The 25,432-nt window shown below is 40.3% G+C and overlaps 1 protein-coding gene across 1 annotated transcript; it reads left to right on the top strand.

Annotated features, from left to right (window-relative positions):
- Positions 1-766: 766 nt before the first annotated feature.
- Positions 767-25,116, top strand: NAA15 (N(alpha)-acetyltransferase 15, NatA auxiliary subunit; the record flags this gene model as incomplete). Its single annotated transcript, XM_010156907.1, has 19 exons — positions 767-851; positions 1,756-1,860; positions 2,551-2,708; positions 4,255-4,389; positions 4,560-4,713; positions 7,058-7,177; positions 8,412-8,507; positions 8,642-8,748; positions 9,157-9,229; positions 10,702-10,871; positions 11,462-11,614; positions 12,982-13,110; positions 14,777-14,990; positions 16,250-16,443; positions 18,194-18,302; positions 18,895-18,993; positions 20,227-20,370; positions 21,427-21,524; positions 23,651-25,116. Coding segments are annotated over 19 exons (2,544 nt in total), but the record flags the coding sequence as incomplete, so codon positions are not given.
- Positions 25,117-25,432: the final 316 nt, after the last annotated feature.

Raw genomic sequence — 25,432 nt, 5'->3', positions numbered from 1 at the left:
GAAATGGTTAGCATTTGCTTAAGTGACTTAATGTCGTAGACCCCAATTAATACACTTCTTCCTCCTTTGGCTCGTGTTTAAAGATTAACACAGGGAGTGGATTGACAGAAGTAAAATACTAAAACTAGTTTTGGAAGTTCGTGCTATGTGCCATTGTGCATTGCAGTCGCCTTGCATAATGAAATTAGACTCGTACACGAGAAAACTGTTAGCTTTGGATTTAATAAAACTGCAGAGGAATGTTTTATTTTCCAATATGGCAAGATAATGCTAATATATACCAGTTTTGAGAATTTGGATGTATACGAGATATATGTGATATTCAAATTGATCCTAAGAAGTTGCTTTCATTGCTAGTTTAAGCCAAGTTCCAAGGACTTAATTTTCCTTCCTCTTGGTATAGTTGTTGGAGATGGTCTCGTGGTGTTTCAGATAACTGAGCCGAAGTGGGTTGAATGCGTACCAAGTTATGTTGTGTCGTGAAGTTTGCTTTTATGTTGAAGGAAAGTTGGAATTCCACAAGGCACTTGTGCTTGCTGTGGTGTCTTAGCTGAGAATCTGCTGTATGATAACGTGTCTTCAGTTACACACCTCAATTCATGTTCTTACTAACATTTTTTTCTGGTGATGGGAAAAATTTTTAATCATAGCAAGCTCATTAAACAACGTTCATTAAAATTTACTATATTTTCTAAAAGCTCTAGCTGCGCTGATGCAGAAATGTTTTGAACTTTTTGAATAAATGTACTCTGCTTTTCTTCAACAGAGGTGTTACGAACATAAGCAGTATAGAAATGGGCTGAAGTTCTGTAAACAGATCCTTTCTAACCCAAAGTTTGCAGAACATGGAGGTAAGTTTTCAAATGGTATGTGCTCCCTCTTTTCCCTGTACTTTAGGGTAGCCTAATAATTGGTATGGTTTATATTTATAGCACTTTATTGTTAACCTTTTGCCCTGCGTCAGAATTCTGCACCATGTTAAGCACTTACTGTTGGCAGGAACTGTAATTTCCAATACAGGTCTTACCAGTAGTTAGCAGTCATAGCTTGCCATTATCTGTCTTTATACTGCCAGTCTTTTGTTCATTATGGCATGCTGCAGGTTTCTTAATACAAGTATGTATTGCTTAAATCACTTTTCAGGGGAAATGTTACTCACTCATGCAGAAGTGCAAGACAAAAGGAAGATCCTGAATATTGTTCAGCACAGTATGACTGTCCGCTCTGTGGTCTGCCACTTTTCCTAAAGGATAGTCATCTTATAAAAGAAGAAAAAGGTGTTTGTCCCTTGCTGTGTTTTCATTCAGTTCTTAATGCCGAGTTGAGAGTTTCTTTCCACTGTCCAGAAATGGTTTGGGTTTGTTTTAATTTGCCAACTAGTTTGGCATGAGTGGATGTGTGGAAGTCTGTGTTCTGAATAAATATTTGAGTAGTTGTAATGCTCCTTTACAGTTTTAAAAAAAAACCCTCTCCAAAATGTTTGTAGAGCAGATAGTTTTTAGTGCCCTTAAAATGAAACGCCGCTTCACTTCTTGATGGGAATAATACGTAAAGTTTGTCGTGTATGATACTTGGGTGAATGATCTGCCAGTGCAGTTTTCCATGTGAAAAGGAAAATGCAAAATCTTGATGGTGGTTTGCATTTATACTGTAATTAGAGTTGCTATATTAAGCTTAAAAACCTATGAAAATTAGTAACTGATGCTTATTTAATCTTATTTTTTGGTTGTGTGGTGGGTTTTTTTTTTTTTTTAGAAACCTTGGCGATGAAAGGACTAACATTAAACTGTCTAGGAAAGAAAGAGGAAGCTTATGAACTTGTGCGTAGAGGCTTAAGGAATGACTTGAAGAGTCATGTCTGTATCCTTTTTGAAACGGGGCTTTCACTTATGAATGGGAAAAAGTTTTTCTACGACAACTCGATTTACAGAATTGCAACAAAAACCAGTACCGTCGGCTTTGAACAGGCAGTTCAGAATTTTAAATTCTGTTCCAATAGCATATTTTGTCTAAGCTGTCTGAAGGGCTGATGCTGTGCAGCTACCCTTGCAGTCACAGCCAGCTCAGATACTATGGTGTATTTATATCTTAACCATTAAGCTGCAAGTCTAAACTTGTGGTGGGCTGAACTAGGCATTTCAGCATGCGGTGTGCTGTAAAAACATCAGTAGTTGCCATTACTCTGTTAAGGACCTGTCATATACTTAAAATGCACAAGTGCCAGCACTTCAGTTGTCTAATGTAAGCCCTTAATGTATTTGAGCAAGCCTGATAGATTTTTCAGAGACCTGATGATTTCATTTCCTCCCCCAGTATGTGAAAAGTACAGTTTGTGGCATATTTAGTGCACCCTGCCCGTGTAACTGGGAAACAGCTCTGCCATCAGTTTGCAAGCAGTTTCTTTGTACAGCTGAGGAAAAGAATTGTCATGATTGTAACATTCCTGTCCGGTTAAAACAGCTGAAGAGCTATTTACCAACTGTCACTGCCATGTTTGCATCTGTTTTCTCCCTCCTCAGATTCAGTAGACTCCTTAACAGAGTTTTCCAGGTTGGCATGTCTATGGCCTTCTTCAGAGGTCAGACAAGAAGTATGATGAAGCTATCAAATGCTATAGAAATGCACTGAAATGGGACAAAGACAATCTTCAAATCCTGAGAGATCTTTCTCTGCTACAGATTCAAATGAGGGATCTTGAAGGGTACAGGGTAAGCATACATACTGCCTTTATTGTCAGCTTCTGGGGAACGGCAGCAGAAGTGGCAGGTTGTCTCGTGGCACTTTCAAAAACTGTACAGAGACAGAGTTAGCTCCAGTGTGTTAAAACTACTTGCTACTCAGTACTCAAGGCAAGGAAAAGCAGATGTGCTACTGAGCAATTCTATAAAGTATACAGATTGAATAGCTTAAGTGATTCTTTTTCAGCTCGGTACAGAATTGTTTGCTTTTTTTTTAATGACGCATAATCCAGCTGTGGACAATTCCAAGTCTTTATTATTTTCTTGGAAGGATTCCTGCAGGTCAAAGACCATGTGTTCAAAAGTGGTGTGGTGGTTAAATTGCATTTGTTGCTCTCTTCATAGATTATTTCCTTTCCAAATTAGGGTAATGTTAGCGTGCCGAGAACAGGTTTTGTTCTCAGAGCCATGTGGAACCATTGGCTGACATCAGGCCTCGATGAACTTATTCCAGAGTTAGGACGTTTCGTAATCACTGTTTTATTCATATTAGTAATGTAGAAATTTGACTCCTCTCTTGCTGAGACGAGATAGCCAAAACTTAGCATAGGTGCCAAAATTCATTTGCAAGTGTATGTTCTCTTGGCCTCTGGATAAACGTGGATACGAATGCATGATTGCTGAATAGACAAGTAACAAGTGGTTATGGAATGCATTAAGGATTGAATGTTAACATGCTGAGAAGCCCCTACTTCAGGGCAGATCATATGCCAGTTTCTGAAGAATGCGATTTTATTCTCAAAACAGGGAATAAGGTTGTGGGTGTATTTGGGGTTTTTTTCTTTGCTATAACTTCCACCCTCTCCTACCTACTTTATAATGTTTTGAGTGATCTTCATTCTAATCAAACTGATGTAACTAGTTTTAGTTCTTTGTTAATCCTTACTTCTGCTGGTTTGGGCTTTTTTAGTAGGTAGTAACTTTCTTCCTTTATGTTAAATGACTTGAATGAAGATGCCTTTCAGGAGTCTGTAACAAAATGAGTATTAACTTTTCTCTCAGGTTAGAACAGCACGATAGCAAGCAGATCTGTTCCATCTTCCAGCTGTAATTATCTCTCACCAAAGAGCAGGGATGCACTTGCATGACCTATTTTGCCTAACAACACTTGTAATGATTTAATACATATGTACTTCCAAGGTGTATTTGGAACACCGGTATATAGTAAATGTTCCTGCAGCTCAAACCAAAGTAACCTTAATTGCATGCTGCTCAGAAGTGGTAAGACAGGAAAAGCACCTGTGTCATACATTAACGAAATTAGGCTGACTCATCAGTATTCAGTTGGATGTGATGTACTATTTCATGTGTCTGGGTTCATTCAGTCGAGATCATAGTGCTTTAAAGTTTATTCTTTCTTTTGGTTCAAAAATAAAACTCCAAAACACATTTGTATACATAAAGCTAACTTTTAGAGACATTAGGTATTAGAATACCAAAGACAGAGTATTGCACAAAGGATTCTACAGAGCATCAGAATAAAGTCGAGGAAAATTAGTAGCTACTTTTTTTGCAGGAAACAAGATACCAGTTGCTTCAGCTCCGACCTGCACAGCGAGCATCATGGATTGGTTATGCTATCGCTTACCATCTGCTGGAAGACTATGAAATGGCAGCGAAAATTTTAGAGGAATTTAGGAAGACACAGCAGGTAAGAGGAAAAGATCAAATTCCTGTATGGATTGTTGCTTAAGCCAAAACCAAGGCACTGCTTCCTTTCATGATGTGAAAACTTTGCGCAGTTTCTTTTGTCAAATGAATTAAATCCCAGTGGCATTCTAGAAGGCTGAACTTCCTCGTGTGTCTTGCTTTCCTGTGCAGACATCACCTGATAAAGTGGACTACGAGTACAGCGAGTTGCTGCTGTACCAAAATCAAGTCCTTCGGGAGGCAGGGCTGTATAAAGAGGCCTTGGAGCATCTCTGTACCTACGAAAAGCAGATTTGTGATAAACTGGCCGTTGAAGAAACGAAAGGTAACTACTTGTTGAAGGTACCTTTGGATGCATTCTATACAATGCAGTGCCTGCGCTGTCAGCTTTTCCCATCTTTTGGAACTTCATCTTTGGTTTGCTTTTACATTCATTGATTTAATTCTGCTGTGGTAAAGGACTGCTTGTTTTGCACCTGTTGGATGCCTATCCTACTCTTCCCCCAGGTTGATGAGACATCAGTAGGGTGCAGGCATACTGTTCCATAACTTTTGAGCGGATGAGCATTTCAGATGATCCTGATCTGATGTCCTGACATTCAGTTTGGGTGGTGTACCCAGACCCATGCTATTACAACTTTGATAGTGGTCCTGACAAGGAGAGCGCTTGCCGGGAGGGCAGAGTCCTCTTTGAAGCAGAGGGCTTTTAATTACACTCAGTCACTCTTGCAGTGTATGGAAATAGGCCCTTCAGCTGGGCAGCACAGCACAGGTGTGTCTTCCTGTATTACTGTGATTCTAGCCTATAATAATTGAACAGAGTAATGTAATACTGTGTCTTAGATTCCATAGCTGGAATGGCAGAGCGATGGAAGTTCGTTATTACTGCTGTGTTAACAGGTGCACTTCTTCAAAGCATCCTTTGTTCCTCTTCTGCCTGATGCTTGTACAGTCCTTCTGTGAAACTTCCAATCTACCGAAGGGAGTGTTTGTCCGTGGCCCACTCTGGAATCTGTTTGGACGATGGCTGGAAGCAAAGAGAAGAAATCTCTTTGCTCTGTAATACTGTTCACGTAGATGTTGTAGCTAGCTCCCCGTTGCTGCTAACGGCAACCTCAGTGTCTTGCAGTAACCACCTAGGAGTTGGGCAGTGACGGTGTTATGGAGGGTGTGTGGTACTTCCTCAAGGCCAGTGATTGCAAGCAACTGCTGCTGTTGAATGTTACTTGTTTTACTTATAAATGGAAATGGATGTAGGGATTAGACTACCACAGACCACTTCTCAGACATCGTAGCGGGAGTTTTGGGTGTGGGGTGGGTTTTTTGACTGATCTGAAAGCTCTGAATTATCTTTGATATACTGTGTGTTCTTAAGTTTTTGATGAAGATGCAAGGCTCTACTGAAATAGGATTTTCAAATAGGGTTTCCCAAACCAAACAAAAATCCCCCAAACCTTCCAGGAAGCTACCAGAAAAAAAGGAGGGAAATAACTTTTTGCAGCCTGTGCGCTTTGAACAGGGTGCAACTGATGAATTTTCCTGGGCACGCGTTGGTAGGTCTGGCTTGGCTGCTACAGTGCACACTACGGAAAAGCCTGCTAATAAATGTGTTGCCTGCGAATTTTAAGTGCACGCGCAAAAGCCATTGTGGACAGAGGGAAACAGAAACGCTGAAAATGGTAGTGGCATTTGTGATCACTAGTTAAAAATCAGAAGCTTCACCTCGGAGGAAGAATTGAGGTTTATTTTCTAGATTCTCTCGTTCTTAGCGAGTGAACTATAGATGCTTTCCCTGTTGTTAGGTACTGCATGTAGTCCTCAAGGTATCCTATCTGTGGGAAGCAGCATCTCTTGATAAAATTTCGTGTCAGTTGTGTGACGCAGAGAAGAGAGTTAGTCCTGACTTGCGTTTCCCTCTTGAAACTGGATGAGAACGTCCCGTGTTACTCTAGAATGACACTGTATCACCTCTGGTGTGTAATCTTCTAGTGCCTAACCTTTGCCAATAGCAAAGCTTTGTAAAACACTTTCCCATGGTGAAATGGACTTGTGTTCCAACCCCAGCATCAGCAGAGATGCTCTGTACAGTTGTCAGATCTAGACTGTACTTTTAACAGTTGCATCTTGTAATGAAGTATCGATAAAAGGAAACTCATTGGCAGAATCTTGAGAATTCATTGGTCAGATCAATGGCTCGATTTAAAACATTGAAGTTGGTTTTATGCAATACCAGACTGAGGAACAGTTACTTGCAGCTCTGCAATTTCAATTTGGCATTCAAGTTGCTATATACATAAAATACTGTGTACTGCTTTTAATTGCCTTCTGTAGTAAAAACTGTGCTTCATGTAACCAGTCACTTCAGAATTTGAGAAAAAATAAACATGTGCATCTTGCATTTAACACTATATTTTCATGTTAAGTTTCAAGAGTTACCGGCTGAGTTGTAGAATCTCATTGTAATTGTACCTATTGCCAAAGTAAAAGAATATCTGTCATCTGGTTTGTGATGCCACTGTCATCATTTTTTTCTAAGAAATTAGGATCTACATGGAGATAAGGATTATCTTTTACTGTTACCTGATTTTTACTGTTACTAATTTTACTGGTCAATACTGCTTTCAGTATCTTGGTACCTTAATTTAAAATTCTCCTTGGAATTCACACAGGAGAACTCCTGCTTCAGCTTGGCAGACTTGAAGAAGCAGTTGAAGTCTACAAAGGACTGCAAGAAAGAAATCCTGAAAACTGGGCCTACTACAAAGGCCTAGAAAAGGCACTTAAACCAGGTAATGCTTTCATTTGTTGTAGTAAATAAGCTGTTTCTGTACTTTGGGAATTTATATATCAAAAACGTATTGCTTTAAATAATACTGTTATTTAAAAGCGGTTCTGTTTAAATTTTGCAGAAAGGCTGGAAGTGTTTATTTTGTTGTTACCCTGTTTTATTTAAAACCAAAAGAACTAAAAAATGCAGTGAAGTTTGTGTGTGGTTGAAAGAAGTAGAATTTTTTTGGAAGACAGTTTTAATTTAGAATTTTTTTTTTGCTGTCTCTGTCTAAATCTTACGTTGTAGGTAGTACAGATTTTGGAAGAACAGGCATGTTTTCCTGAATGGCTTTCTTTGAAGACTTTAGCACAGCCATAAGTCAGGAACTCTTTTTAAGATGAGAGATAAGCAGTTAGTCTTCCACTGCTGAAAGAGGAGTTTACAGATGCTGAATACCTGGAATCATTTAGTATTGCAGTTTTAAAAAGAATACAGTGGAAATTAGCATTCTTTAGGAAGTATAGAGCCATGTCTTGGTTTAACCCCAGCCAGCAACCAAGTACCACACAGCTGCTTGCTCACCTCCCCCCTCCCTCAGTGGGATGGGGAGGAGAATAGGAGGAGAAGACCAGGAAGCTCGTGTGTTGAGAACAATTTAATAATTGAAAGTAAGTGAAATAAGTGATACTAATATTTCTACTAATAATGTGTAATGAAAATAATGGAAAAAGAAAACAAATGATACAGCTGCTTGCCACCCACTGACTGCTGTGCAGCCAGTCTCCAGTCTCTGAGTAGCAAGAGCCTGAGCCCCAGAGCCAGACCAAGCCCAAGAGAGAGAAGGACCCCTAGCCCATCCCTTAACTGATATACTGAGTATGACGTTTTATGGAATGAAATAACTCCTTTGGTCAGCTGTCCTGGCTGTATTCCCTCTCAGATTCTTGTAGAGAAGAAGCTGGGAGCACAGGAGCCATATGAGAAACTGAAGTCATTCTTGGCTTAATGTAACTATTGCTTGGCAACAACTGGAACATCAGTGTGTTTGCAGCGTTCTTCTCAGCATGACCAAAGCAGCCTCATGCTAGCTACTGCGAGGAAAATTAACTCTGTCCCAACTAAAAATGGCACAAGCCATTAGTTGCTAGATATTCTGATTCGTTTTTAATCATAAACAATCACTTCCACCCCTGCCCCCTTCTGTCCCTTCTTGCCAAAAAGGAAGGAAAAAGTAAACTTAAATTCTGTTCCAGCTACCATGATGGAGAGGCTGAAGATCTATGAAGAGGCCTGGACTAAATACCCAAGGGGGCTAGTTCCGAGAAGATTGCCATTGAACTTTTTGTCAGGTAAGTGCAGTTGTGCTGAACAGGTAGTGATCGACACTCGTGTTTGACATACTGATGTTTTCACAGCATAAACGCTCTGTGATTGGCAAGTAATCTGTGGTAAAACAAAATCAACAGATCTTTTTCCTCTCAAGGTGAAAAGTTTAAGGAATGTCTGGACAAGTTTCTAAGGATGAATTTCAGCAAAGGTTGCCCACCAGTCTTCAATACTTTGAGGTCATTATATAAAGACAAGGAGAAGGTAGGGGTTTTCACCCACTTTTTACATGATCTACCTCATGGCTGTGATGCGTGTTGAAGAGAAAGTTATTTCTTGTACTCACTCCATCAGCACTGTTGTATGTTCTGGCATAGTATATCTAGGAAACATCAAGTAGCAGTATACATATCTTGGCTTTGTGCCAAGTTGGTAAATGTAGAAGATGAAGATTACTTAATTAGAAGCTTCATTAGTGTTAACTTGGCTTGGTCTTAATTTGTTAAAAAGAGAGGTGAGGTTGAGTGCATTCACATGTGTGTTGTAATTCAGGATATTGCAGTATTCTCTTACAAAAAATAACTAGTTTGGGTAACACCAAGTAGTTCAAGTTGAAATAAAATACCATCTTTGCACAGGTTTACTGGTTTTGGTCTTGTCTTGCTTGTGTAGGTGGCAATCATAGAAGAGCTCGTGATAGGATATGAAACCTCTCTGAGAAGCTGCAGGTTATTTAACCCAAATGGTGAGTGCCAAGCCTGACATACTTCTTGGAATTAGTACCACTCGGGGCAGGCAATCAGTGGGGAATGAAGAAATTGAGAGGATGGCATTTCTTCCCTGTTTTTGCCCCCTAACACAGAAGTGAGCCATAGCCATCTTTAGAATGGGTTGAAGCTGTCAAATATAAAGTCTGTACTCAAAATTTAGTCACTTGTACTAAAAGTTTTGCTGGAGCCATAAATTTGATCATCTCTGTGGTTTTGAGTTCAAATGTTATGTTTTCAAGGCTTGAGTTTATCATTGTCCAGGAAACTGAAATGTGAAATCTGTGTTTAATTGCAGAAATGTCAAAAAAAAAGATATATCGGCAGAGGATAGCATTGTAGTTTTGGTAGCTGGGTTATAATGGTGTGAGAAGGTGGCATGAATGCCAATATACATTAGAACTTTTCAGGGTAATCCTAATTATTTAAGACTTTGTTATTGAAGTTATAACCAGTTGTTTCCCTGCTTTGCAGAAACACTAATGCAATACCGCATTAGGAAACTGTCATCTAAGTTGCCTGTTATACTTTTCCCTTCAATGTAATGCTACAGGCTACAGTGTAGCCTCTCAGTACCTGCTGGAATTTGTCCAAGCCTTTCAAACTTTCAAACACACCTGTGCCTTTCTGGTTTAAGGAAGTGGCTTGCTGTTATTTCAGTCCAAGCCAGTATTTGCTTTGATAGTGCACTGCGTTCATATAAACAAGTTTCTGCAACCTTAAAATGAGCAAATGCATATAATTGCGTGGTGAATTCAGACCACGAACCTTTTGGCAGGAGCTCCCAAATCCTTTTTTTCCTGTTCCACAGTGCTATGCCTCAGTTAAAACAGAGTAGCAAAATGAGCTTTTCAGCCTTTAAGTATTTTGGATTTCAAGCAGACGTCTCTAACTTTCAAAACTGACTTGTGTCTAGGAATGTTTTCTAGGATACATTTTGGCAAACAGTGATGATAAATTTGTCAAAGGTAGAAACAGAGAACCTTTTAAAAGCTAGGGTCCTTGACAGGTAGCCTGTTTTGCTTAAAAATGTTCAAGTCTCTGGGCTGAAAACATGTGAACACTGAATGTACTGACATCATTTCCACTGTTACTGCACAGCATTTGTGTTTAACGGGGTTCTTTGCTACACCCTTCATCTAACGCAGGGTTAAGTAAGAACTATACATTGTGCACATCAGGGATTAGTTGGAACAAAGTGTAACTCCCTTCTGAGCCAGTATCTCACTTGTCCTCTCCCTTAAAAACACAGTATGAAAAGGGAACGGAATATGCTCAGGTCTGTCAAAACACAGATGTAAAAATTAATGGATTTACCTGGACCCAGGTGTTTGAAAACACCCCCAGGTCTGTTGTGACAGCCTGGTACAGGGTCAGAATTAACTTCAGTGGCTATGTTGTTATCTTAATGAGCAGAACAAAACAACTCCCTCTGTTTTTCTCCCTCTAGATGATGGTAAAGAAGAACCTCCAACCACTTTACTCTGGGTCCAATATTATTTGGCTCAACATTATGATAAAATTGGACAGCCATCCCTGGCTCTAGAGTATATAAATGCTGCTATAGAAAGTACTCCTACTTTGATAGAACTCTTCCTTGTGAAGGCAAAAATCTATAAGGTAAGTTCAGGTGGTTTTTAGTGACCACAGCTTATTACTTTGTTGTGACGAGAGACTTCTAAATATGCTTATACTTCCCTCTAATGTTTTTCATGTGAACATGAAACGGAGGGTGGATTTAGATAGAATATAGGGAAGAAGTTCTTCCCAGAGAGGGTGGAGAAGCTGTGGATGCCCCATCCCTGGAAGTGTTCAAGGCCAGGCTGGATGAGGCTTTGAGCAACCTGGTCTAGTAGAAGGTGTCCCTGCCCATGGCAGGGGGGGTGGAACTAGATGGGCTTTGAGGGCCCTTCCAACTCAGACCATTCCATGAATTTCTCCACTATGGGATTGTATCAGAATGGGATTATCTAAAGTGTCCTTTAAGCGTTTTCCTGAAAAAAGTCTAGTGCCAAAAGACCTGTAATTTTGTAATGAGGGAAAGTAATTTTTCAGGGTGGTTTCTTTTTTTTCTTTAAAGATCTGTTGCTTTCCTAAAGAAAGCTATTTATTAAAAAAGCCTTAAATAACTCATTATATTAAAGAGTGCATGGGTAAAACATGCGTGGCTTATAAGTACTGACTCTAACCTGGATTTCTATCTCTTTCAGCATGCTGGAAATATTAAAGAAGCTGCGAGATGGATGGATGAGGCTCAAGCTTTGGACACAGCAGACAGATTTATCAACTCCAAATGTGCAAAATATATGTTGAAAGCAAACTCCATTAAAGAAGCAGAAGAAATGTGTTCGAAGTTTACGAGGGTTTGTTGACTTTAACTATAGCTCTTTTGAATAATGTGGACCTAACTCCATGTGTAATAACTTTGTGTTAACTTTCTGCCCACCATTACTATAATCTTTTAAGTTCTGTTTCAGAACAACAATTGCTTGCTTCATTAAGTCGTCAGTATATCAGGGTTTGAATTCATCTTGGATAAGCATGATACCATAATATTAACTGAAAACTCTAAAGCTTGGGTTTGATCTTTTTTGCCAGGTGGGAAAAATACAGCATGCCCCTTTTAGAGATAACTACTTTGAAAAAATATTTTCTGAGACAGCTTTGGGTTTAATGTTGGTTCTACAGTATCTGTGAAACATCTGATGAAGTTGCCCGTGTTTTGGTTTTTTTCTTCTTTCTTCCTAATGGTAGTAAGTTAGGGAATTTTAGGGAACTGTATTTGATTATGTTGCTCTGTGTCATCTTTTTCATCTCTTGATCTTATGTCTAGTGCTCAAATCCAACCATCTTAATTAAAAAAAAGACAACCTAAATTAATCGTAATAAAATGGAACTAACAATTTTTGATTTTTAGCTGCCTAACATCAAACCTCATTGGTTTGAAGATGGCCTTTCTCATTTGGTGCATTCTCCTCACCCTTTCATTTGATATTATCTGTCATTTTCCCAGCTTTGGCTCTTGGGTGGTTCTTGGAATATTTTTGCAAGACCAGAGTAAAGTCAGAATGGCTGCATCCACCCCAAGTAGCCAACTTTGACGTTAGGTCTGAAAGGCATACGATAGGTTCTACAGATCTGTGCAGGTGTATATAAATACCAGATTTGAAAGACATCTGTAATCTCCTTTTTTGAATCAGGAGGTGTCAAAGCTACCAGTGTTCCTATTGCTTTGGCATTTCTCTCTAGTACTGATCACGTAAGAAATAACCTGTTACTACTGGTAGTTACTACTCTTAGCTCTGTCAGCAGAGCTCTGGAAGTCACAGGTGGCACTTTTGGTTAAAAAAACATCCTGCATCTATGAGTGGCATGCCACATGCTGCAACTTGTTGCAGCGTGAAGAAGAAAGGCAGAAGTGTTGTTGTGCACACAGTATTAATGTTGAATGACTGTCTCTCCTATGCTGAAGGTGAGGAGCTGTCACAATTAAATGTTCACTGCCTGGCTAGTCACTGTGTATTCCTGACTATTCCAACAATTGAAATGTAGGGAAGTTTGTAATTAATGACAAATCAGGTATGTCCTGTGCCATTTCAGAGTTTCAGGATTGCATTTTTTGAAGTTTGGCATTCTTTTGATAGCCTCTTTATTTGTGTTTTTGACTAGAGCAAGATAAAAGAAATGTCAGTTAACAAATTGAATAAGACTTTAATGTTTTTCCTTTTAGGAAGGAACCTCGGCAGTAGAGAACTTGAATGAAATGCAGTGCATGTGGTTTCAGACAGAATGTGCGCAAGCTTACAAAGCGATGAACAAATTCGGAGAAGCACTTAAGAAATGCCATGAAATTGAGAGAGTATGTACCTAGTTAAGCTGCCTGGGTTGGAAAACACTAGCTGAAGTTTACTCTGTTAGTATGTTACATTTCTGAGCAGGAAGATTGTTCTGGTGTGGCTGCAGGAGAGTTTTTCCTCGTGTTGGCTGCTGGCGAGTCGATGAAATTGTTTCTCCTCCTGAAAATGCCATTGTAAACTGTGCATTATGAAGGGAATCTACGGGCACTGCTCTTCTTGTAAATTGTCTTGGGTACCAGAAGAGGTCAGCAAATGAAGAGCTGACTTAGGCCACCCTAAAATTATTTTGAAGTAATTAAGTCTCTATGCTTAATTTATTGTATTAGTTGATTTGAGGTGTAGTAAAGATGACAAATAAGAGAGACAAATATGTTCTATTCAGAACCCATCATGAAGCTTTTGTGAGGAAAAAGCAGTGCCTCTTAAATCTGCTAGAGGTGCCAGTTATGCTTAAGGCACGTTGATAAAACGTGTTCTGATTTCATTTCTGATGTCATCCTTCACACCGTAAAGGAACTAAACCGTCTCAAAAAGGATGGAAGTTGATCTTACGGATTTAATAGCTGCTTTGTGGCTGGGAAAAAAAGAATAGGAGCAAACAACCATCTCTGTACGAGACAAGGAGTTGGTTGTGGAGATTAAGGCACCCGTCTAGGGCCCCGTTGTTTGATCTGTCGATGAACGATCACTGGGAGGGAGTGAATGGTGCAAGGACAACACTTGCGCTGTCTGGATGCTCAGTGATACAGTGACACGCGAGATGTAACCTTGGGCAGCAAAGGAGGGATGGGCAGTGGTTTTTGCCCAGGCGTAAGTAGTGAAAGGTCTTACATGAATTACTGCTGCTCAGGAGAGAAATCCTGGAACCACTACGGACAGTGCTGCAGAAACTCTGGTGTTGGTGTGGAGCAGCAGTTAAAAGGACTGTTGGGAATTAAGTGACTAGGGGAGTAATACTTCCATTGTATAAATCTGTTGTGCTGTTTACGTCTGCGTGTCACACCTCAAAAATGTGCTAGTAGGGTGGGTGCCATGGAGTAACTTTGATGTGAGGAGATTGCAATTAGCTCGTTGGGCTTGCGTTTTATTCTCAGCTTTGACAAGCAGCAGCTAAGTTATGATGAGTTTACGTGAGAATGTAAGTACCTGTAGAGGTTGAAGAGGGGGGTGACTTTTCACTGCTGCTCAGACAAAAACAAGGGGACATCGGGTGACAATGAAGAAAGCAGATCTTGAACTAAAGGAAGTGCTTTCTTACACCACGTGTGATTTCAGTGTAGAATTCATTGCCACAGTATTTACTGGAAGTCAAAATTATAGCTTTGACTGAAAAAATTAGAGGAGTTCATAGAGGAAAAATTCTTCTTTAAGTGCTGTTGAAGTACAACGAATGTAGAACCTTTGCCCCATGAACTGCTGCAAATTGTCAGAGGGGGGTTACTGTTAAGAGATTGTGAAATAGGTGAATCTTGGTTCTGACCTAAGAGGCCTTCTGTTTTCAACATGACTTTATTCTTGGAGGGTTTTATAAACTCGCGTTTCTAGAAGTGAGGGTTTATTCCTCCAACAGGAGCCTCCTACTAAATTATTCCTTTGGGGAGAGTGTATTAAAACAGGGTTAGATTCTGATTGTTAATAGTTGCTAAATAATGTGTTATGTTGTGTTAGCATTTTGTAGAAATCACGGATGACCAGTTTGACTTTCACACTTACTGTATGAGGAAGATCACCCTTAGGTCTTACGTGGACTTGTTAAAACTAGAAGATGTGCTTCGACAGCATCCCTTCTTCTTCAAAGCAGCGCGAATTGCCATAGAGATATATTTGAAACTTCATGATAATCCCTTAACAGATGAAAATAAAGAACATGAAGCTGATACAGGTATTCAACCCTCAGGATTTATTAAATATGCAGTTTAATTAGTGGATACTTTATGAAGATCCAGCATTCTTATAGCTGTCAGCTGAAGTAGCTGAAAGTAAGTTTTGTCAGCTCAAAGTAGGTGAATTGTATCTTGGCCCTGCGTGTAAAAGTAGGTGTTCTACCGAAGTTGAACATGTTTTGATTTTGTTATTATCAGACAAGGATGGGTTTTGTAGTGACCATTGTAATTCTTAAGTGAAAACTTGTTTGTTATGAAATGGCTGAGAGAACATGGGATTCTCATGGTGGTTGGCCCATGAAATAAGGGATTGAGGCAGGTGAGCGTGGTGGTAGCTCTAAGCATTCTATCAGTATGCAAAAAAATCTTACCAGGTAGCAACTTAAATGTCACCATCTCTTGCTTTTGATATAAATATAATATTTAAATCCATGAATTCTGCCCCCCACTCTTGATAGGAGAGCAACTTCATTGATTGTGGCTTGGGGCACCTCAGCTGGTATGAACAGAGGGTATTGAATCTTTTAAGAGGGATTTGTCAAGTTTTAATGTTTCCCATTTCAGTTCATTTGTGTGGCTTCAGGTTTGAATTAAGACAAGTAGGAGTGTAATAGAACTTCCTTTACGCATTTTCTGAGGTGTTTTAAGTTTATTCTCCATGCTCTAACTGGAGGGAGGAGAGGATGTGAATATGAATCAAATGTAAGTAGTCTGTAGGTCATCAAAAGCAAAGCTGGAACTGTCTATGCCAAAGTGTGACTATTTCACCTTATTTTTGTTAGGCCATTTAATTACTACGTTAAACATAACTTGTGTAATGCCTAAGGAATAAATCAATGTGTATTGATGTGCACCTTGACTCCTGGCACTGGATTTGTGGAGTCAGGAAGTAATTACTTTGTCTCGCCTTCAGCATGTTGTACTATTGCTCTACTTCCTCTTGCCCTGATTCCACAAAGGAATTTGTGAATTCTGAGGCAGCAGCGTAGACTGCAACGTAATATATCGATGCTAAATAAGCTTTTACAAATGGAATGGCAGAGTTCCTAGTTAGTAGATGGGGTTTAAAGACAATGGTATCTGACAACTGTTTGAGACTGTTAACATTAGAATCATAGAATCATAGAACGGTTTGGGTTGGAAGGGACCTTAATGATCATCTAGTTCCACCCCCCCCGGCCATGGGCAGGGACACCCTCCACTAGACATTAACGTTAGACATCAACGTTGCCTGGTTTTGCCCTCTGTGTGTACGCAGCAAATATGTCTGACAAGGAGCTAAAGAAGCTACGAAACAAGCAGAGAAGAGCGCAAAAGAAAGCGCAGTTGGAGGAGGAGAAAAAGAATGCTGAGAAAGAGAAGCAACAGAGGAATCAGAAAAAGAAGAAAGATGATGATGACGAAGAAATCGGAGGACCGAAAGAAGAACTTATCCCTGAGAAATTGGCAAAGGTGCTTACTAATGTAGTAATAAAGTCATAGAAATTTCTGGAAAAGTTACAGTGAACACATGTACAATTTGAAATTCATTTAACTTGCTTATTTTTTGTCTGGCTTCTCTTCACAGGCGGCATTTTAAAAAGTATTGTTTTCTAGGAGTAGTTTGTTGGATATACTGTCAGTAATGCGCTGAGATCGCAGCTTTTGTGCCTAGTTCTCAAAAGCAGCAGTTAAAGTCATAGACATTTGCTACAGGTGGGATTGATCTTCATGTGTGTATTGCACTAACTTGTTGATTATACCCTGTTTCTAGTTGATCGGATGGAAGTCTTTCTATTCTGTATGTAAGGTGATTATCATTCACTCTTTGTCCCATAATACTTTATTATTGACTAAGCATAGATACCCTGTGGAAGAGGAGACATTGAAACACAGAGTGCTTTAACAGCATTTGTTTTGGATGGGGGTGAAAGGGCTAAAGAAGGCGTTTGGAAGTAGTAGTAGACTAGGCTAAGATGGATTTTGAGGTCTGGATTAAGAACTGTAGAGATATATAAAGGGGAGATGACCCAGAAAACTATGCTTGTGCTAAAAGCTGGACCTGAAGGAGTAGGAACATGCTTAAAAAAATGTGTGGAAAGACCATTTTTTCCAGTCTCTACTTTTTTTTCATTCATTTATGGTATTAGTAGTATAGTATCTGAGTATTGATAGATACATTATTTGGTATTTTCATATTGCACGTATAACATGTTACGGGGTCTTGAGGGGATGATATTTGAGAGCTGAGATGGTTAACTTTGTAGCTAGGAAGCGACTGACTCAGGAAAACGTGACTAGTCTCTTAAGAATATTGTTGGTATTCCCATTGTTCGGCTCACTGCTTGCAAGAGGCAGCGCTCTAACCGCAGCGCTAGCTAAAACGGATATGGCCACGATGGCATGTATTGAAATTGAGTAGAGGGATGTCATGGGACATCCCAGGAAAATCTAGGCAGTTCACAAGATTATAAGGAAGAGTTGCAGCTGTGTAATGCATTCCTTTGGCAAATCTTCCCTAATTATACTCCAAATACAGTATCAAAGTCACGATGCAGATGCTTCCAAATGCAGTTGGATCCTATTGCCAGAAGTCCATTTGTGACATAGGGAGTAGTTTATGCTCGTAAAAATGTAGATATGAAGGACAGCAGAGTTCTTGTTCGAAGTATCCCTAACAGCTAGACACAAGAGATCGGTCCGTAAAGAATCCTTGAATGAAATCAATTTGTGTTAAAGCTTTCCATGTACTGGGTTACGCTGGCTAAGACCAGGAGACTGTAATCAATATCAGTTACTCCAAGCCTGCTGTTAGTATCTTGGCTGGGAATGTGACTGTGACCTGACAGCTTTAAGGAACCTCTCTGAGGCTGACATGAGCTGACTGTCATGGGTGTCAAGTAGTCGATTACCAACATCTCAGGCCCATGTCTGTAGGTTGGCATGGAGACCCATATTGCCCATTGACAGAAGGAGGACACTTGTATCTCTGTAGGAAAACGTGATTTGTAACCATCGCACAGCAATTTTTTAGACCAGACAGTCTGCGTTTAGACACTAATACTGAGTGAAGCTGTAAAATTTGTAACCAAAGGGGTTCTAAGCATCTTATAAATTGCCTTATGAGAGTAACTCTGATGCGACTCAGAAATAGCTAATGCTGTTGTAGAGTTATGAGGTTTAAACTTTGACTTAGTTGTGTGTCGCTTCCTTGAATCTGTAGGTTGAAGCACCTTTGGAAGAAGCCATTAAATTTTTAACACCCCTGAAGAATTTAGTGAAGAACAAAATAGAGACGCATCTTTTTGCCTTCGAGATCTATTTTCGAAAAGGTGGGTGCGAAAACGAATGAAAGCAAGCAATTTGTGTTCATAAAGATGTATCTTGCAATTTAACCAAAAATTATTCGTGAGATCTGAGGAGTCAAGACGGGAGTGCCTAGATAGGCGTTCCATGTCGAAACACGTGACTCTCCTTGGACTGACACTCCAGCCGTGAGCAGTCTGTGGAAAAGCCAGGTTTGAACATTTGGTGATTATCCACTTTCTTTCCTGTTAGTTAATTCTCCCAGCTTGCACTTGCCCCAGTTACTTGTTTGTATTTATAGCTCACAGGAGTGTAAAACTTTTATTTATAGCTCACGCTGTAAAGAAGTGGTGTAGAGTTGCTAATGAGAACTGGTCTTTGACTTGCTTGACTTTTGAGTTCTCTTATCAGTTAAATATTGTAAGAACTTACTATGTTCACATTTACTTACCAGTTTAACAGGCTTCATTCACTGGTTAAGTGTGTTAGAAAAAATGGCTGTTGCATTACATTCAGCGTTAAATTATTCTCATCATTCTCATTTTAAATGCTTACTACTCCTGCAACATAATTGTTCCAACCAAGGGGTTTTGAACGTTTGCACTTTGTTTTTTCCAGAGAAATTCCTTTTGATGCTTCAGTCTGTGAAGAGAGCCTTTGCTATTGATTCTAGTCATCCCTGGCTTCATGAGTGTATGATTCATCTCTTCAGCAGTGGTGTGTGTCTGTTTGATACGACTTCCTCTGGACATGCTTCGGTGATGCCCAGCCTGCATACAGTTATTGATTTTTAGTTGATAGGCTGTTAGCACAATTAATTCAGAATATTTAACGCACATATTTGCCTTTTAAACAACTGATTTGTGCTAAAACTATGTACGTTTATTATGACTGCAGACGAATTTAGTAGTTATTCCAACAAGTATTAGTAAGTCTTTTTAAGCCTAAGTAGTATGGCAAACCCCTGAAATAGTGAGTGAAGGAGTGGAGGCTGCCAAGTGTGGGATCTGGCTCTTCTGCTGGCAGCCTGTTTCAGCATGCGAGAAGGCTTGGAATTCTCTCCTTGTTGTTAGAAGGTTGGAAGGATTCTCTCCTCTTGCCCCAAAGGTCACTGCTGATGGCTACAGACTAGACACATTTAAGAACAGACTTTTATGACCTCAATCTCTGAGCCTAATAGATTTTGAACAGTAAGTGTATTGGAGTAAAAAGGCTTTTTTTTCTAATCATTAGGAAACTGTCACAGTTAAGCTTTTTCCAACCAGATCCAGTTATTTACCTTTTCAAGTCTCCCTTTGTGGTTCTTCAGTTAGGTTAATAATGTAAACATGACTGTAGTAGTTTAATCCCAGCCAGCAACCACAGCTGCTCGCTCACCTCCCCCTCTTCCAGTAGTGGAGGGGTATCAGAGGAAAAGAGAAGGAAGCTTGTGAGCGGAGATAAGAGCAATTTAGTAATTGAATATAAATGAATAATGCTACCAGTAATGCTGCCAATGCCCGCTACCTGCTGGCTGATGCCCAGCCAGGTCCCAAGTAGTGGGAGTCAGAGACTGACAGCGATCACACCAGCGTCTGAGCGAGCAAGTGAGAAAGCCAACCAGCACGGCACCTGGACTGCCCCAACTTTTACACTGAGCATGACACTTAATGGAATGAAATACCCCTTTGTCCGGTTTGGGTCAGCTGTCCAGACTGTATCTCATCCCTGCTGCTTGTAGCAGAAAGGTTGGGAGCATGTGTGGTATCAAAAGCTGACAAAGTCAACTAAAACCACCTGTGTTACCTGTACTTTCTCAGTGCAAATCCAAACCATAGCCTCATGCTAGCTACGGTGCAGAAAATTAACTGTCCTGACTAAAACCTGCACAATGAAGTATGAAATGCAGAAAGAAAACTTTACTGTGATTACCTGTGCTCACGTTGATTAACTTTTTTTCTAATTCAATAGTATCTGAAAGTAAGGATCTGCCTGATGCAGTTAGAACAGTGTTAAACCAAGAAATGAATCGGCTTTTTGGAGCAACTAATCCAAAGAACTTCAATGAAGCTTTCCTTAAAAAGAACTATGACTCACTACCACATAGGTTATCAGGTATTTTGCCTTTACCCTTTCTCTGCCCTGCTTCTGTGTTTTCTGTGCTTGTCTGGCAGTGGCATCTCGCTATCAGCACCAGTCATGTAAAAACTGCTCTTTCCATCGGGAATGCTTTTCTTCTCTCTGTGTTTTTGTGACATGATCACCAGGTGGTCTGTGTTTTTCTTTAATGGTTTTTAATACATGCTGCTAATACACAAATTTCTGGACCTCTGCCCTGTTTTCGTTTCTGATGCGTGCTGAATGTGTCACGAGACTGTATTTACTGCCTGTGTGAAATGGTTCCTGTGAGCTATGTACGTGAAGGAGTATTTCGGAGGTGAAAGGTTTGTTTTGGTGTATGTATTTGAAGAGGCTGACTGCCAAGAGAAACGTGCTGAGTGCTCAGCAAGCCAGGTAACACCCAGAGCTGTTGGTGTGATGAACAAGAGGAGTGTAGAGGGTGCTGGTTGCCTGTTAAAGAAAGCTGTCTCTCAGTAGAGACCACGCATTGCCGCGGGTACCACGTGGGGGAGCGAACCAAACCAGCCAGGGGTGGCGTTACTGGTTGGGTCTGGGCTCAGACCTGTCCACAGAGAGAAGAGGGTTTACTCTCGCATCTCCACTGGCATCAAGTCCCTTCAACCACATCTGTGCTGTGGGACTGGGCACTGCGTCCTGGTTGTGTCCTGGCACCGTACTGTAAGAGAGCTCTGTGTCTCCTCCGTGCCCCCGTTTCTGTGTGAAGGAGATATGTGACCAGTGGTACTGGAGGGCACTGCAGTGTGTTGCAGCAGGTCTGATTGGTGATACTCACTGCGCACCCCACGCTGGGAAAGTGCTCCCATCCGGCAGCACAGGCAGTGCCTGTTTGTTTTAACCCTTTGTCTGGCTTAAAGCTACCCTTCTACTTGCTTGGGTGTCAAACTTAAATTCTCCAAGGGGTTCCATCTGAACAACTGTGGAGTTCTCTTGGTCATATTATCACTATTTTCTGGTTTTATCTCTTTTATGTTTGTATATAAGACTGTTTTGTCATCCACTGGGTGATGAAGCTTATTTTTCCTCCTGTAGCTGCCAAAATGATGTACTATTTAGATCCTTCCAGTCAGAAGAGGGCGGTGGAGCTGGTGATGACCCTGGATGAATCCCTCATTAACAGAAATCTTCAGGTAACAGATGCTTATAAACAATTTCTGGTATATTTGTGGAAGCTTTATGCAAATGATGGAGGTAAGAGGAAGCTTAAAGGATTGCTGTGCCTCACGGTAAGGAGGTTGGGGTGTCATGTGAGAGAAAGGGGTATCGGCTGCATCTGAACAAAAATGTTGAACGTCCTTTCTGTGCATTTGAATTGGTTTTGTCACAGCATGAAAACAGCTGACTGGCAGCAGAAACCAGGTTATTGCCACAGGTAATGGGAAAGCTTATTAAACATCAGAGAATTCACATGGCAAAAAGATGCTAAAGCTCCCCAATAAGAAAAGATTTTAGTCTGAGCTTTAGCTGTTACACAGCAGGTGACTGTTTACCTGGAAAAGGGTGACTTGGGAGTAGCTCAGACTCGGTGAAAGCTTTACATACTCATCCCCTGCAAGCTGTGTGAGGTATCTCTAGTTTTAATATGATTTGGCCTTAGTATGTTGCTAAGCGTAAAGCTTGTCAAATTCTGAAGCTCCATGCTGCTGGTCATGGAACCGTCTCCTTCTGCTACTGTGCCCCTTTCCCGCTCTCCCACCTTTATTTGGGAAGGCTGTTGGGTCTGACTTCCAAGTCAAACTGTTTGAGAGGAGGTAAAGTGTTTGGTTTGGGGGTTTTTTTGTGTTTTTTTTTTTTTTACTGTCTTCCTATGTTTCTTACAATCAGTAAACAATTTTTTTTTTCTTTCTGTGACCGCACACTGGCAGCACCTTACCTGACAAAGCAGAGAAGGAATAAAATGTCCCTGATATCTACTCTTTTCTAAACTATTTCTGTATCCCAGTCAGTTTCCTGTGGCATCACCATGGGAGTGTCCAGCACATTTAATTATTAGAGAGATTTCTTGGCAGGCTCTGCAAACTTCAGGACACGCGGTTTCTCTCAGTTCCCCGGCACTCTATTGCTTTATTGTGCTCTTTATGCCTGGGGACCCAGGGTACTTTTTTAGATCAGATACACTGTTTTCTTGCTTGGGTTTGTTTAACGTTACTGTTCGAGCGGTCTCAGAGACGTTAGAGAACAAAAATGAAGTTGCCTTCAACAGCATTCTTTTCGTCTCATAGTGGTGGGGTTTTTTTGCCCAAGAGTGAGATTCTGGGAATTGGGCTGGGGAAAGATGATACCATAACCTGAAATGCTTGGTTGTTTGAGAGGTGTTACCTTGGTGGGACCACGGGAAGCATTCACTGCCGGAGCAGTGTATAAAGAAAGGTCAGGGAGGTGGGGAAAGGCTGGCTGACTGTGTTGATGCTGGTATACACAGCAAGGACAGATGTTAAATGCTGCTGGGCTTTAGTGGAGCTCAGTAGGTCGGTTTCCTGTGTTTGGAATGCAAGTTGGAAAGGCGGGGGAAAAAGGAAATCTCCTTTCTGATCTAAATCATGAGCAGAAATGGATATGAAACTGCAGATATATCTGAAGGGTGTGATAATACCTGAGTCATCTGGTTTGATTCCCTGGTTACAGACACACTTCAGTAAGTCACATATCCTTAAATGTTAAAATGTCTTTTTTTTTTTTTCTCCTCACCAGCAATATTTTCACATCTGATTATGGTTACTCAGCTGATGATGCTGTTTTTACGTTTTAATTACATTCCACAAGTCTTCCCATTGGCTCTGAAAGCATGCTCACGGGAGTCATTATTGGGAATTCGTAGTGTGTACTCTGGATTTGTTGGTTTTATTTATGAACACAAAAATTGAAATGCTTGTTACGTATTGCTGAATTGTTCAGTGTATCCCAAGATTGTTGGAGGAGTGCCACAAACCCAAAAAAATACATTGAGTTGCAAGTAGGCATTGGTTCTGGGTTGAAAACTAGTAATAATCAGGGTTTTTTAAGGAAAATAAGGAACAAATGAGTATTTTCACTTTCAGTCAAAGTTTCTAGCTATTTTTTTAATCCGTTTTTAAACAGCATCATTTTGAATCAGACTGCAGTGGTATTTCATGCTGTGTCTAGTTAACAACAAGTCATTCAATATTGATAAAAACCTGACAACCGTACTTGGCGTCTGTTTTCCTGGTAGTGTCCTGTTTCTGGTTTGTGAGTGTTTAAGAAACCGTAACACTTCTTTATTTTTCTCTTTAATTAGACTTGTATGGAGGTATTAGAAGCTTTATGTGACGGTAGCCTTGGAGACTGTAAAGAAGCATCTGAAACTTACAGAGCAAATTGTCATAAGCTTTTCCCTTACGCTTTGGCTTTCATGCCCCCTGGATATGAAGAGGATATGAAGATCACCGTTAATGGAGATAGTTCTGCAGAACCTGAAGAACTGGCCAATGAAATATGAACAATTTTATTGGGGGGGAAAAAAATGACATTGGACCATATCTGGTGTATAATATTTTTGTCACGCACCTGCTGAATTCTTCTAACGTACACAGAGAACAGAAGGAAAAAAAAAATGTTGCCTTCAAATAGTTTTACTTTTTTTTTTATCCTGCTGACAAAGTATATATATAAAAATATCTAACATATTACTGGATATAGGTTGTTTGGTTTCTTAAAAATTAAAAGCTGCTAAAATTGAAGAAAAAAAAAGAGAACCTTCTCCTTACCTACCTACCCATGTTTTTAAACTAATTTATATGGAATCTAGAGGCATACAGCCCTCGGAGCAGGTGTGTGGCAGAAATATTACTTTAAATTAGTCTTGTGAGATTACTGTTATCTCAGACAGCAAAACTGCTGTTTTAGCACTGGATTCATTCACTGAGCACAAAGAGTTGATGGGGCTTTAGCATCTGACTGATTTTGATACGGGGATGATTCTGTCCATAGGAAGTATGCAATGTGAATCAGACTCTACAGAGAGACCCGCGACACGCGTCGCGTTGCGGATGCCGGGACATGCGGATATCAGGCAGAATTAAGAAACATAGTGTGTTCAATAAGCTTGTTGTGTCTCTGAAATTCACTGTACACGATCAGTTCGGTGTTCTTGCACCACAGTTTTTAACGGAAGGAAGCGGTTAGAGCTGTCTCTCTCTTTGAGTTAACCTCGGGGGCAGGGTGGGGAGGGTCAACGTTGCTGTTCTTGAGGCGGAGCTATCGCTGTAGGTCGGCTAAACTTTTTAAAACTGTAATGCAAGAACCAAATAAAATTATGCACTGTGACGTGGCACCAACTAATTGGAAAGATAGCATGCATTTTTCACGTAGAGTGAGAGCAAAATGAGAACATACTATGGCTTGGAAGTGGCAAAGAGGAGAGCTCCTGACTACCGTTTTGACTGATCAAGAGACTAATAGTTTAAAACCTCAGCAGGCCTTGTTCACGTTATGCAGAAAAAAAAAAAGTGCTGCAGTTTAGATACCTCTGGAACTTTTCCACAGTGTCACAGGTTTGTAATACTTGAAGCCCTACATTTCTAAGAATATATTTCTTGCTCAGTTGTTTCAGGCAAGCCCAAGACTTTGTAACTTTTAAGGGGCCCAAGTTTTTTTTTTTTTTTTCAATAACAGACCAGCTTCTTATTCCTGCAGTTACAGATGTAATTTCCTTTGTCAAACATAAGGTACCAAATATAATGCAATAAAACGTTTTGAAAAACAGTTGTGTGACTATCTAAACCAATCTCTGTCGTGCTTTGAAAAGGAGCGGGTTCACTAGAGTGCAGCTCAGGGTTGGCTTTACTGTGCTGTCCGGTTACGCTCATCATGTCGCTGCTGACGGGGGGTTGTCGAGTACAAAGTGCAAATGCATTCTGTGTAGATACTGAATGTCTGGGAAGTCCTGTAACTCGGAACGCTTCGCTGCTTGGCTTCTAAGCCCCACTGATGTTCTGTTGGATTTTGTTTTCCAAGCCAAGCTTCAGTCGACAAGTTACTGTGTTAATAATGTATGGATAAGTGCTTGAATGGCGTTTTT

This window comes from Eurypyga helias, unplaced genomic scaffold (genome assembly GCF_000690775.1).
Source record: "Eurypyga helias isolate BGI_N326 unplaced genomic scaffold, ASM69077v1 scaffold8490, whole genome shotgun sequence".
Lineage (NCBI taxonomy): Eukaryota > Metazoa > Chordata > Aves > Eurypygiformes > Eurypygidae > Eurypyga > Eurypyga helias.
Note: the sequence above shows the minus strand (reverse complement) of the source record. Positions and strands in the feature narration are given on the sequence as shown.